Source organism: Gymnoscopelus braueri (assembly GCF_963280865.1).
Source record: "Gymnoscopelus braueri genome assembly, chromosome: 5".
Taxonomy (NCBI): domain Eukaryota; kingdom Metazoa; phylum Chordata; class Actinopteri; order Myctophiformes; family Myctophidae; genus Gymnoscopelus; species Gymnoscopelus braueri.
Window position 1 is genome coordinate 46,908,209 of NC_137606.1, and position 15,000 is coordinate 46,923,208.

Here is a 15,000-nt window from a genome sequence, read left to right on the forward strand (position 1 = left end):
GTGCGGGGAGCCGGACAGCATGCTCGGCCCAGACAGAACCAGGGACTCGGGGAGTCCCAAACTCACTGACGGTAAGAGAGACCTTTTGATTGTACACATATTATTTTGTTTCTAAACTCACTGACGGTAAGAGAGACCTTTTGATTGTTCATATATTATTTTGTTTCTAAACTCACTGACGGTAAGAGAGCAGCGTTGCCAGATTTTGTGAGAGAAACAAGCAACCAGGACTTGGAAAACAAGCCCAAAAGAAGCGACTAATATTATTGGCCACATGAGAACTTTAAACATAGCATATATTGGAGATTTGAAAATAGCCGATCTACAAGCTCAAAACGCATTGCGATGCCATGTGTTGTGTAGCTTATCTGCTATTTTCAAATAAAATATTTGGGGGGAAATGGGGGGAAATTTATAATATTTTGGAACATTTTAACAACACAAATTTTGTATTGGGGGTCCCCATGGCACAAAATATTTTCAGATGGAGGTCCGGAAACAAATACATATTGGGTGCTTGACATGAAAATGTTTGAGATTCACTGGTTTAAACAACATTAGGAAACAAGCCCATAACAAGCCCCAAAAAACGCAGCCCGCAACTAACCAATATTTACAAGCTACTTTACAGAAGTAGGCTAATAATGTCGCTAATAATAAGCAGACATGGCAACACTGTAAGAGAGATCCGACCTTTTCTTATAACACCTCTTTAATAGCATTCACCAAGAAACCGGCCTGGTAAGGCTATTATAGTTCAACAAGAAATTGGTTTGTTCTCGTATCAAAGTTTGCCTACGAATCTTGCGCATAAAACACACACATTATGACACAACAAGGACGGCCTCGCGAATTCACTCCAAAATAAATGTGTCTCTCCACATGGGTTTGTAAATGTAAACTTAACGCATCTACTCGTTGCATGAAAGTTAGTGGCAATGACAATTTGGTCTAGGTTTTCTATAAAATGCCCCATTAACTACTCTAAACAGAAAGCCTATAACATTACAGCAACCTATTAGTTATCTCAAGTGCCATGGATTATGTGCTATTAAACTAACTCATTCATTCAGTAGAACGAGCTTATTTAATCGAAAAACAGATATGGCCTATAGCTTAATGTGCTTTAATACAGCACTGCACTTGAAAGATGGAAATCAATACCTGACATTTTTTTTTATCTATACCGCAGGCCATATAGAAGTAGCGATAGCCTACAAACAGACGTAAAAGAAATCAAGCTGTCATTAAATGGATTTAAAACAAATCGACTGACAACCAATTGTGGCCAACAACAAATGGCAGATCCCTTTCAAAGGACTGAGGCTAGCCTATATATATATGACTTTGAGATTATGATAAACTATAACTGAAAACGATATAAAATTATATAATTCTGCAATCGCAATTGCTGTATACATTGAAGGTGTGTTATTTTACTTTATATGGGAAGTTCTTTTTCCCTTTTAATGTCGCAATATTGAAACGTTTGATGATTAATTCGAATTAATAATGTTATGCTCCGTCAAAACAATCAGCTCTGAGCGCCACGTTCATCTCAACGAGCCCGATCATAAAGCATAAATAAGGCCGTGAAATGTCGTAAAAAATAAAATAAAAATAAAGCATTTATAGGGTTTCAGTGGAACTAGTAACTGAAACGGTTCATTTTGGACGGCGTGGTTATAAGAGTATCATCACACACACACACGCGCCCACACACACACACACACACACACACACACACACACACACACACACACACACACACACACACACACACACACACACACACACACACACACACACACACACACACACACACACACACACACACACACACACAGACACACACACACGCACGCATGCACGCGCACACTCACACGCATAAAGGATAGATTGATGCATATTTATAAGCAGTTAATAATTAAAGAGCTTTATGTAGCTCTACAAAACATCCGAGGTCTGACATCTGTGTGATTCTTGGGGAGGACCCACGTGTTATTATGTTTTTCTCCTGTCTATTCCCCCCACCCCACAAAAAGGTCAATCTTTTTTGATACATTTTTGATACATGTTGATACATTCTATTACATTTTTTATCCTCCTCTATTCTTGTCGAGGGCCTGGGCCACGAAAAAACGTCACGTATTACTATGTTTAATAGTCATGTAGTGGTTCCCAAACTTTTTAGCTCAATACCCAAGAGAGAAATAAGACGTTTGCCCGGGACCCAAACCAGTGAAAATAGCAGATCTACAAGCTCACAATGTGACACGACACTGCGTTGTGAGCTTGTAGATTGGCTATTTTCACTATACTTTTTTAACATTTAGTTTTCTATTTTATGGAATTTCTTTGATTTTTTTTTTTCATTCATGAAACTATATATTTTTTTGTATACAAAATGTGTTCCGCGACCCAAACATGGGTCCCGACTCCCGACCATACTGTTTGGGAAACAGTGATTCATTTTATATATATATGTATAAAAAATATATACATTGTTGAATAAGAAAGATATTTTTCTTTTGCCCCCCATCTTATATTATATATTATATAATATATAATATATAAATATCCAGGCACCACGGACATGAAGGAAAGGAAAGAGGACTCGAAGCCTCTGGAAGATGAAACACAGGCTAAGATCAAACAGAGGAGAAGTCGGACTAACTTTACATTAGAACAACTCAACGAGCTGGAGCGGCTGTTCGATGAGACGCATTATCCAGACGCCTTTATGAGAGAGGAGCTCAGCCAACGGCTGGGACTGTCCGAGGCGAGAGTACAAGTAAGTGAACCAATATTATATATTATTTTAATTATGTTATATATTTATAATTATTATCATTATTATTAATAACAACAGACAACAATCTAATCATGGTCAAATCACCCGTGTCAATTTTACCCCGACTAACTCTTTCTCTGGGTCACAAATGAACACTGTGGATTTGCATTCTAATTTTAATAATAATAATGATAATCCTCATTGACGGTTTGTTTTAAGTTTTTACAGGGAATATATATTAGGAGGCATTCTTTTATGTATCAAATTTGACGCTCATGGTCTCAGTATAAATATTGTTTAAAGATGATGTATGTGTAATAGTTTTCTATATGCGGGGAATGGGCATAATGTATATGCCCATATGGAATAATCATAATGTATGCTGATTGAAATGAAATGTATAGGTCTGCTATCTTGCGTGTGTGCTCAGGCACACACACACACACGCACACGCACACGCACACGCACACGCACACACACACACACACACACACACACACACACACACACACACACACACACACACACACACACACACACACGCGCGCGCGCGCGCGCATCCTATGTGTGCGTGTAGGCTTAGGCTGTTATGTGTAATAATAGGCCAACAATCTGGCCACATGGCATAGTTTTGGACATAGCTTATGGTCGACAAACGTTGCTTTTGTTTTGTTTCCATGTCTTCTAATCTGATAGTTGAGTCATTTTAGTGGCAAAGTGAATTATAGGCCTATATAATTGAGTCGTTTTCTTTTTTCATTATTGTTTATCCAGGTCGCTTTAATCTTAATTGTTCCAACCCACCAAAACAAATAGTCATACAATATTTACCCTCACTTCACATTATTAGTAGTATATGTTACCGGCCTGGGAGAGACCAGACCAGGCCATCTGCACACAGAAACCCAATATAAGCCGGTTGGTTCAGAGAGCAGAGCAGAGCAGAGGGGGGCTCAATCTCTTGTGTAACTGATCCGAGCATCAGTGACAATGAACATATAGACATCTGATTTATAAAAAAAAAACTATAATATCTTATTTCAGGCTCTTTAATCCCTAATGTCTCAACTCGGGGGAGGGTTGGGGGCGACTGAAGCAATTGTCTCTCCGCTGAATATATGCCTTTCTGTCTTTCACTCTTTCTGAACAAAATCATAAAATGGGCCCAAAAAGATAGACCCCCCCCCCCTTCTCCTCTCTCCCCTCCTACTCCTCCGAAAGAAAAAAAAAGCCTGTGCCTCTGCGAGAGTCTCCCGGCGTGAATTGGAATCTTACCAAGACGTATTGTGTCACACAAGCAAGGCGAGTGCAAGGAGCACAGGCTCGAGGATTTGCATAAATTATGTATTATATATTTTCTGCCCAAATCAAGGTCTGCTGCCCTCCCTCTCTCTCTCTCTCTCTCTCTCTCTCTCTCTCTCTCTCTCTCTCTCTCTCTCTCTCTCTCTCCACTCCCCTGTTGAAACCAACTATAGCACTGTTTCCCAAACACTGGGTGGGGACCCATTTGTGGGTCGTGGACACATTTTTATGGGTCGCAAGTAAAATGTCCTACATTCTCGTTTTTTATATTATTTCAAAAGATTTAATTCAAATATTTTTCTAAATAATTTCATATATTAAAAAAAATAAATTAAAAAAATCTATGAAATTCCATAAATTAGAAGAAATAACTTTTAAATAGTGAAAATAGCTGATCTACAAGCTTGTAGATCTGCTATTACACTAGTTTGGGTGACCCAGGTGACATAAAATGTCTCTTTTGGGTCTTCAGCTAGCCTTACATAGGTTATGGGCTTCTACACTGCAAAATCCTGACTGATAATTTACAAAGGATTTGTACTTGTGTATAGGCTGTATAGCCATACTAAGATAACACAATGCCCCCACCCACCCGAAATATAATGACATGCTAATCTATTAATACTTTCTTTCATCATCCAATGATTTGTAAATGAATAAGAACACAAGAGGGTCTTTATTGACACGTATATCAGTGTATCAAGCAGACTGGCAGACACAAATCAATATATTTATTTCAATCATGAGTTAGTTATAGGGCTTATATATATAGGCTGATGGGATGCTAAATTAAGTGGTATTAATGTGAACTAATTTATCCCTAATTGATATGATATATATTTGTTTTAATCATGAGTTAGCTAGGGCATATAGGCTGATGTGAGGCCAAATTAAGTGGTATTAATAATGTATCCCAAGCTTTGTAGGGGTATTCAAAGGGTATAAGTATAGGTGGGGACTATAGGGACATCTGGCACCTCGATGTAAAATTGTGTGGCTATTTTGTCCAAAATGTTTAAAAACAAATGTATATAAATATTTGAAAAATGGTCTTGAGTTAAGTAATGTAGCCATACATGATGTGAACATGCTTAAACATTCGAAAAACCTGTATATCCAGTCATGTTGGGGCATACACAAGAAGTTGAAGGATATAATTAAGTCTGATAATGATGTAGGCTACATTCAAAGTAGTTTATATACAGCTTATGAAACGTTTTATGGTGTGTATAAAAATACTTGATCTGAAAATTGACGCTTGTGAGGGAAAACAAAAAGGAGAAGAATCTTTAAAACGAGGCTTTGTACCTTTGAACGTGTTATTATGGCAGTGATTAAACAAAATTGCTAAACGTCTCACATGACATGGATTTTTTGCAGATAAGGGTAATTAATTTCAGCGGTCATTTAATGAGAGAGAGAGAGAGAGAGAGAGAGAGAGAGAGAGAGAGAGAGAGAGAGAGAGATGAGAGAGAGAGAGAGAGAGAGAGAGAGAGAGAGAGAGAGAGAGAGAGAGAGAGAGACGTTCTCAGATCGCCTTGCTGCTCTGATGCAGTGTTGCCACATCTTGTGTGAGAGAAATAAGCAACCAGGTCTAGGAAAACAAGCCCAAAAGAAGCAACTATAAAGGCCACATGAGCACTGAATTTAATGATGCAAACACGTTGTGAGCTTGTAGATCTGCTCTTTTAGTATTTTTGAAAACACATTTTCATGAAAATATTTTCATGGACATATTTGAGAACTACTGGTTTAAATGATATTTATTTTTTGGAAGCAAGCCTGTAAACAAGTACAATTTAGAAAAGAGCCCAAAAAACGCAACCACCAATTTTTACAAGCACAGAAAAAGAAGCCCAAAGTCGCTTATAATGAGCCGACATGGCAACCCTGCTCTGATGTCCAGAGGAACAGTAATAGCTGCTATTCGATATGTGAGACCACTGTGCTAATCTATAGAAATATGAAACCAAACGCTGACAAGGTTATTGTATTATAGTTCAATACCCCTCTTTATAAAGCACCGGTTCTCAAACTGGGGTCCGAGGACCCCCACATGCAGCCAGGGGTCCTTAAGGGGGGTCCCAGGGGGTACGGTACCCATGCAGCAAAATGACAACAACAAAAAAGTTTAAATTAGATTTTGGGCCCTATATTTATTTTGCCGCTATTTGAAAAATAAATAGCCGATCTTCAAGCTCCAACAAATGCGTTTTGTGCTTGTAGATAGGCTGTGCTTCTTTGAAAAATGTTGCCATATAGCATCTTGACAAATGTTGACAAATCTTGCTTATGGGGGTCCCTGGAATACACATAATTTCAAATGGGGGTCCGCGGGCAAATAAATATCAATTTGGGGGTCCTTGACATTAAAATGCTTTCAACCATTGAGCTTTAATGCCTAATATATACTCTGCAGTAAATAACGGATTCTATTAAGCCAGTGGTTCCCAAACATTTTAGCTCAAGACCCAAAAGAGAAATTAAACGTTTGCCCTGGTCCCCTGGACCCAAACATAGCAGATCTACAAGCTCACAACACGTTCATTGTTTTCCAATTTATGGAATTTCTTTGATTTCGATTTTTTAATGTATGAAATTCTTTTAAGTTTTTAATAATTAAAACCAAAATGTAAACAATGAAACAAAACAAAAATGAAATGAAGGCATATTTATTTACTCGTGACCCATAAAAAGTGGTCCGCGACCCAAACATGGGTCCCGACCCAGTGTTTGGGAAACAGTGTATTAAGCGACACCCTTGCGCAATGGGAGTATAAATTCAATCCTTTTTGTGATTTATAGTGCTTTCCCATTTTTCTTCTGCCCCCCCCCCCTCTCTCTCTTCTTCTCTCTCTCTCTCTCTCTCTCTCTCTCTCTCTGTCTCTCTCTGCCCCTTGTTATAGGGCTAAATGTAATAATTAAAATCCAGGGTTAAGCACCAGCCATTAATATTGCAACGGCCCCTCATGGGATATTGTTTTTCTGCGGTTGTTGTCACTCTGAGAGGAATTACACGTGCCCTCAACAAGCAGCTGTCAATCACCCTGCTGGGCTCTAATTAATTTCTGTTAATTCCCATAGGTCTGGTTCCAGAACCGAAGAGCCAAATGCAGAAAGCAGGAAAACCAGCTACATAAAGGTATTATAGGTATATATCACATATTTAATGTGCAGGTTTTTTTTTCTAGTATACGCTATTATTTGAATGTGATACAAATTGTCTGTCAATGAATAATATGTTAATAATATAATACGTTTGTCAAACCACAATAGGTTAACTTAAAGGACCACTTCACCCATTATCAACCTATCTTCATATAATTGGTCTTCTCTAATGCTCATGATAATAAAATAAATAAATAATAATACATACTTTTAAAAAAAATGTATATATCCTCTTTTACACCAAATAAACTGTTTCTGTAAATATCATATCCACTGAATGTAAGTGCATGCGTACAATTATGCACCTTTTACAATATACCATGCACAGCCCTCCTCATCGCACAATTAGCAGGCTGATGTTGTTTAAATATAATGGTTTGATTTAATTTGCGATTTCATGTCAGATATAACAACAGCATCAGATATTAAAGGCGATATGCATATAGCGTTTTTAATAGCTACATTTGGGCAATATGACACGCATGCAGGCCTTGCCTCATCCATGGCCATTATTATTATTGAGACTTAATGTCGCTCTTTCTTGGTGGTTTAGATCAGTCAGTGGTTCCCAAACCTTTTAGCTCGAGATCCAAAAGAGACATTTGATGTCTGCCCAGGACCCAAGCTAGTGAAAATAGCCGATCTACAAGCTCACATGCGACGATCAGCTATTTCACTACTAATACATTTCTTTATTTATACATTTTGAAATCATATATATATATTAAATGTATCAAACATGGTCCGCGACCCACACATGGGTCCCGACCCACTGTTTTGTAACCAGTGGTTTTAGATAGAATGAATATTCAACGCATAATAATAATCACTGCCTCTCTGTTTTCCAGGAGTTCTGATTGGAGCGGCGAGCCAGTTTGAAGCTTGTCGTGTAGCGCCATATGTCAACGTGGGGGCCTTGAGGATGCCGTTCCAACAGGCAAGTGGCTCTGAAGCCTGCAGTCTGTAGGCTACTGTAGACTAGAGAACCCATCCCAGAACTGCTGTCCTGGCACAGGCCTGTTGGCACAGGCCCCGTCCAGCGCTATGGGGGTGGTGGTGGCGGTGGGGGGGGGGGGGGGGGGGTTTACAACTCAACTCTCATTGTGCCAACACAGCCTTAGATTATAACACGCTAATTGGAAAATACCCTCAATTGGTTTTTATGGCTCTTTCAAGAGCCTATATGTCTATTTTATTCAAAACAAAACGAGGGGTGTGTTTTCATGGATATACAGGATAGGTGGGCACTATAGGGACATCTGGGCACCTCGATTAAAAATGGTCTATTTTGTCCTAAAATATAAAATCTATATTAAGTAATGGAAAGTATGATGTGAACATGCACTGTAATGGAAAGTATGATGTGAACATGCACTGTACATCATTATCAGACTTAATTTTATCCTTCGACTTCTTATGTTTATGCCCCAAAATGACTGGTTATACAGGTTTTGTAGCAATTTGTAAAAATATTAGACCTTAATTTTCGAATGTGTAAGCATGTTCTAATTATCTATACTTTACTTTACTTAAAACCATTATTTTTTTCCCCCCAAATATTAGATTTTTTAGCATTTTGGACTAAATAGCCAATTTTACATCGAGGTGCCCAGATGTCCCTATAGTGCCCACCTATCCCGTTACCTTTTTATTCAAAGCAAATCTTTTTGGCAAGCGACCATCGACGGAGAAGTGTATAATTGAGACATTAGTATAACCTCAATCGACTACTTGTCAAATAAGCTTAATAATAGATTGTTTAATTAATCTGTCATACGACGAAAATAGCCAATGTGTGCAAGCTGACAGTATAGTGTGTTTCATCAGAGGCATTGTGAGTTTGTAGATCTGCTATTTTCGCCACGCAACTCGGTGTATACACGTGCATCAATTAAGGATATGGGTTATACCAGATTTATACCCTCTCGGCGTCAAATGAAAACTGAGGATTTCACAGTTACATTGAGGTCAGGCATAAATAATGCTATGGGGGGCCAAGGCCTAATAAGGCATATCAAACTGGGGGTCCTTGAAATTCAAAAAGGTTGAGAACCATGCATGGCCTATATGACATGACCCAAAATAGGGACGCCAGGGTTAATGTGGTTAATTAACCAATTAAGCCCTCTAGACTTATAGCCTATAGTAAACTGGACTGGCTCTGTATACTTGGATAGCTTTTTTCCATATACACACCAAATCTCTTTGCCAAACACAGCCGATCTACAAGCTCTCAACACCTTGCCATTGCAACACATTCTCACAGATATAGGCGTCAGTTATTGCCGCTCTGTCATTTTACCTGATAGCAGCCCTTGGCTAGTAACCACAACCTCCCGTGATCGATTCCCACCTCTCCACAGTTTTTGGTTAAGGTATAGGATTAAGTTTAGGTTTAGGCATATTTTTTTGTCAACATGCAACATCGCCATGGCGTCCCTCCTATATGTCAAAACTTGACTTTCGAGGCGTCCCACTCCCATCATGTCAGGGCTATACTGACAGAGCTGCAAAATGTGACGCCATGGCCACGCATGTGTCCTGAGTTTGTAGATCTGCTATATCTGGCTTATGTTTCCCCCCAGAATATGGATGCTGGGGTTCAAGTGGTTAATTAAGTTTTTTAATTAAAGTTAATTGTGTTGTTCTCCCCTCCCCCCTCTCTCCCATCCTCCGTGCGTCCTATAGGATAGTCATTGCAACGTGCCGCCCTTCTCCTTTCAGGTGCAGGCGCAACTGCAGCTGGACAGCGCCGTGGCGCACGCGCACCACCACCTGCACTCGCACCTGGCGGCGCACGCGCCCTACATGATGTTCCCAGGCCCGCCCTTCGGCCTGCCCCTGGCCACGCTGGCCGCCGAGTCGGCGGCGTCGGCCGCCTCGGCGGTGCAGGCCGCCGCCGCGGCAGCCGCCGTTTCCAAGAACACCAACAAGAACTCCAGCATCGCCGACCTGAGGCTCAAGGCCAAGAAGCACCAGGCGGCGCTGGGCCTGTGACTGGAGGCCGCGTCCGGCCTGCGGGGTGACCCGCGGCTGTGACGCACCAAATAAAAACACGTCTCCAAGACGCACAGGGGCGCAATCAGCATCTCCATAAGACCCAATTCATTGTCTCTATAGACTGAAGACATGGTTTTACTTCGTCGCACAGCGGTGTCGCGCGCCGAGGAATTGCAGACCTATTAGGCTGCGTTGCACAGTGGTTCTCAACAACACGTGGGTCGAGAACCCCAGCGGGGTCCCCACATGATAGTTTTGGGGGTCCCCAGACGACAGTGAAGGACTTTTAAGAAAAGAAAGGAAGAAAATACCATTACTGCATCAAAATCAAACGTAATCAACAAACTACACTATAACTGGTCAAAAATTTGCCAAATTGTCAAATAATATAAGAAAGAGGCTTGTAGATCTGCTATTTTCACAATATTTATCTGTGGACAGTGGAACCGAGTCAAACTAAATGTAATGCCTCAACTCCTACATTCCAAGTGCTTATCAGGGCAGGGGTCCCCAGTTCAAATATGATTATTTTGGGGGGTCACAGCCTGAAAATGTTGAGAACCACTACAAGCTATAGGTCTGCTATCCTCTGGCCGTTCTAGGCGCGCGACACATTGCGCGACGGAGCAACCTGTCTGGTCTGTGTGACAACCTGTCTGGTCTGTGTGACAATGACAAAAAGAAAAAGAAAAACGTCTCCAAGACGCACAGGACGCAAAGTGTCTCCGAACTGAAGACCCACTTCATTGTCTGACTGAGAGTCATCATTGAACTGAGCATCAGAAACAAAACACATCGCTTACAAAGTGAAAAACATAAAAAACTAAATCAAGGACGATATTTATGTATTCTTTTTTTTTTCTAAATGAAGGACATTGTATAACTATAGAAAATATAGGCTATTTATGAGATCAAGAAAAGCAAAAAAAAAGACTGTGAAAATGATCCAATAGTCAATCTTTTGGACGCCAAATGGGAATGGAGGATTTGGGAGGCCGAGAGGCCCCTCATACCAACACACCAGTGACATTATGGAGGACAGGACAGGACAGGACAGGACAGGACAGGACAGGACAGGACAGGACAGGACAGGACAGGACAGGACAGGACAGGACAGGACAGGACAGGACAGGACAGGACTGGATGGGACAGACTGGACTGGACGGGATGGGACAGACTGGACTGAACTAGACTGGACTGGACTGGACTGGACTGGACTGGACTGGACTGGATTGGATTGGACTGGACGGGACGGGACAGGATGGATGGATGCTGCTGGGACAAGTTCGATTCTTTGTGAAACAAGGCGAACCATTCTGCACTTGTTTAATGTTTGGTTTTCTTATTATTATTATATTATGTCATTTTTTGAAACTATATAGAGGCTGGCCTCGTTATGTTGTTTCAGAAAGAAGAAAAACATTTCCCGTGTAAAAAAATGGACAAAACGTGGTGGAAGTTCTTTGGCGAATAGAAAGACATTTTACCACCGTTTCTTTTTTGGTGAAGAAGTTCTATTCTATGTTTATTTTGGTCCAACTTTGAAAAATGGCCTCGGCAGTGTTTGCATGCATGGAGGACGTAATCTGAGCCATGCAATTCAATTCTACACCCCTTCTTTCTGTCTCTGTCTCTCTGTCTCTCTGTCTCTGTCTCTCTGTGTGTCTCTCTCTCTCTCTCTCTCTCTCTCTCTCTCTCTCTCTCTCTCTCTCTCTCTCTCTCTCTCTCTCTCTCTCTCTCGGTCTGTCTGTCTGTCTGTCTGTCTGTCCCTCCCCCCCCCCCCCCCTCTCTCTCTCTCTCTCTCTCTCTCTCTCTCTCTCGGTCTCTCGGTCTGTCTGTCTGTCTGTCCCTCGCCCCCCCCCCCTCTCTCTCTCTCTCTCTCTCTCTCTCTCTCTCTCTCTCTCTCTCTCTCTCTCTCTCTCTCTCTCTTTAGACAGAGGAAGGAAGGCGCAACTTCCACTTGAATGTTAAGCCTGATGTATACGTCGTCGTGCGACGGTGTACAAATCAAGCACTAAATAGGGCCTGATAATAATAATAGGCCCATATTGTCTGGTGGTCCCTGACTGGTGCTGTGAATGACTGTGTTATTATGAGTAAAACGGAAAATATATAGGCTCCACAAAAACAGAAATGTGAGATTATTATTAATATGTCCTATATTATTGAGCTTCATGAGCTTCATTTGTTTCGTCACGAGAATCCAGCCAGTGTCCACATTTGCAAGATAATTCGTACTTCTTTTAAAGGGAGAAACACTATAATATGCCATTTTTACCAGAGTGAGTTAATGAATAACTTCTTGGGCAAGTTGGGCCAATAACAGTAGAACTGTAAAGCTAGATGGTACCGACGTACAGGCACGTGTAAAATATGTTAATAACACAAAAAAACATGCATTATTTTTTATTATTATTTAGTGGCTTTATGAATGCCTTGTGGGGGAATAATGTTTATTTTGTATTTTACTTTTATTTCCGTGTATTAAAAAAAAAATCATGTGCTTTTTCTGTATGTAATTTTGATGTTTTTTTTATAAGGAAAGAAAGAACAAAAAAACACATAAATTGTTTTTACTTTTTTTCCCCACCACTTTATGTGAAACGTGAACTCACCTGAACAAAAAAATGTTTTTCGTTCATAAAATAAATCAACAGAAGTTTCTTTTATGGGTTGACATGTAGCCTACTTTTTTTCTTTCAATAACAAACATAATATCGTCTCTGTCGGGCAGAAACCTCTTATCTCCATATTTTAACTTTTTGTGTTTTTTTCCGTAAATTAATGCCCTACTTGATCACACTACAGCGTCACACAAAAGCTTCAAAAGTAGCAGATCTGCAAGCTCGTTTTGAGCTTGCAGATCTGCTACTTTTGATGTAGATCTGCTACTTTTGCTATTTTTTCTGCTACTTTTTATTTTTTATTTATCTATGTAGATCTATGTATGTGATGTAGATCTGCTACTTTTTTATGTAGATCTGCTACTTTTTTTCTTTTCTTTTTAATCCTGAAAAGTAACAGTTTTGGAGAGGTTTCCACCCACCAGAGAGACGATATTATTATTATTATTATTATGATTATTATTATTACATTGATTGTTCCTGGTAAACCTTTTTTTGTGGGCTACACAGGCCGATTAATAATTCATGCTTGTTGCTATAGGTCTTTTGATAAGGTGCAGTTATGACAGGGCCGTTTAGCAGGGAACATGGTGCCTGTTGCCAAATCAATGCATTATTCATGCTGTCGTCATGGAGCATTTGGAGAGGATGGACTCGTCATTTACAATAACAAGATAGAAAAAAAAAAACACAGATAAAGGGATGAGAAGAGAAGCCCTTTCATTGCTCCACTGATAACGTTCTCGTTCTGCAGCATATAATTCCATCCAACCATTTCAATATTTCATAATTCATAATAATAATACAATTTCATAATTCCATCCAAACACTCCAATAGTGGCCACAGTTTAAAAAAAACAATAATATACTAAAGAATCCAGCTACTGTTATCCTTAAATAATTCAGACTTATTCATAATGCAGCAGTTGCAAGACCCGTCTGTCTGAATAGAACATATGCGTTGATGTATAATTTCATTTAGACCCCATATAGTTTGCTTGTTGTATGGATGAATCTTATAGGCCTACACAAATATTATACTCACATAATAGGCGCAATAAACATGTGAGGCAAAGTGGATGAATAAGGATTAATGACCAACATCATTGTGACAATAGGCTTCTTCCATAGTTTTACATATACCTATAGCATACTGCTCTATAAGCCAATTAAGTGCATGCAGTAACTGTGTTTTTGGACACACTGACTCGTTTGTGTATCCCAAAGGTCAAATTAACGTTCGTGATTTTGGGGGATAAACAATTACCTCAAGATTCCACAGATATACAATTAGTGTATTATCACTTATATGCCAATAACCCATTTGGCGGTGACCAATTGAAACACTTTTAAATCCTTTTATGTTCAATTATTACTGCACTTTGGCTTATAGGGCAGTATAGCTTTTGTGACATTTAACATTCTTGTCCCTGTCACAGGGAACAATGTGGATCTGCACACTGGCTTGAAACAATACCTCTGTAATTGGCCCATAAGCCTATTGTTATAGACACCATAACCATATATAATCATGACAAACTAAAACACTGAACCTTATTCATGAATATTTGTTTCCACCGCTTCAAGGTAGCCTATACAGCGCCCATATCGAACCATCAGATTCATCTCCTGACATCTTAACCGCCATCATTTATCGGACATTTAATAAACACCTGATCCGGGACGGGATCCTATTTGATAGGAGTCCGGATCACATTACAACCCTCTTCCGATATTTCCATACAAAACACAATGTCTTTAGCTATTAATTAATACCGACCCTGCTCACAGATGCACTGTGGAGACTGGGACTCTCAGTGCTTGTGTATGTCGCCGTTTGGGGCAGGAGGATTAAGACGCCAAAACTATTGAATTATTGATCGTCAGACCCGCCAGTAAATGGAGGAGACGGGACTGGGAATGTGCTGATCGCGGGGACGCGCGTCCTGCCTCGGGATGGAAGCATGCAGGCTGCTAATGGAGGCAGCGGGAGCGCGCCTGGCCTATAGTGCAATAGTGGTGGACACTATTGTGGTGTTGCCTGCTGCTGTAGCCTACATAGCAGACCTACAAGCTCACAAAGCCTCACGAATGTGACGCGTTGTGAGCTTT

The 15,000-nt window shown here is 40.1% G+C and overlaps 1 protein-coding gene across 1 annotated transcript; it reads left to right on the forward strand.

The window, feature by feature from the left end:
- The first annotated feature begins 6 nt into the window (after positions 1 to 6).
- On the forward strand, positions 7 to 11,993 carry shox2 (shox homeobox 2). Its single transcript, XM_080428783.1, has 5 exons — positions 7 to 71; positions 2,586 to 2,794; positions 7,181 to 7,238; positions 8,113 to 8,201; positions 9,953 to 11,993. Exons 1-5 carry the CDS (start codon positions 20 to 22, stop codon positions 10,259 to 10,261), a joined length of 717 nt encoding a protein of 238 aa, XP_080284909.1. The 5' UTR covers positions 7 to 19; the 3' UTR covers positions 10,262 to 11,993.
- Positions 11,994 to 15,000: the final 3,007 nt, after the last annotated feature.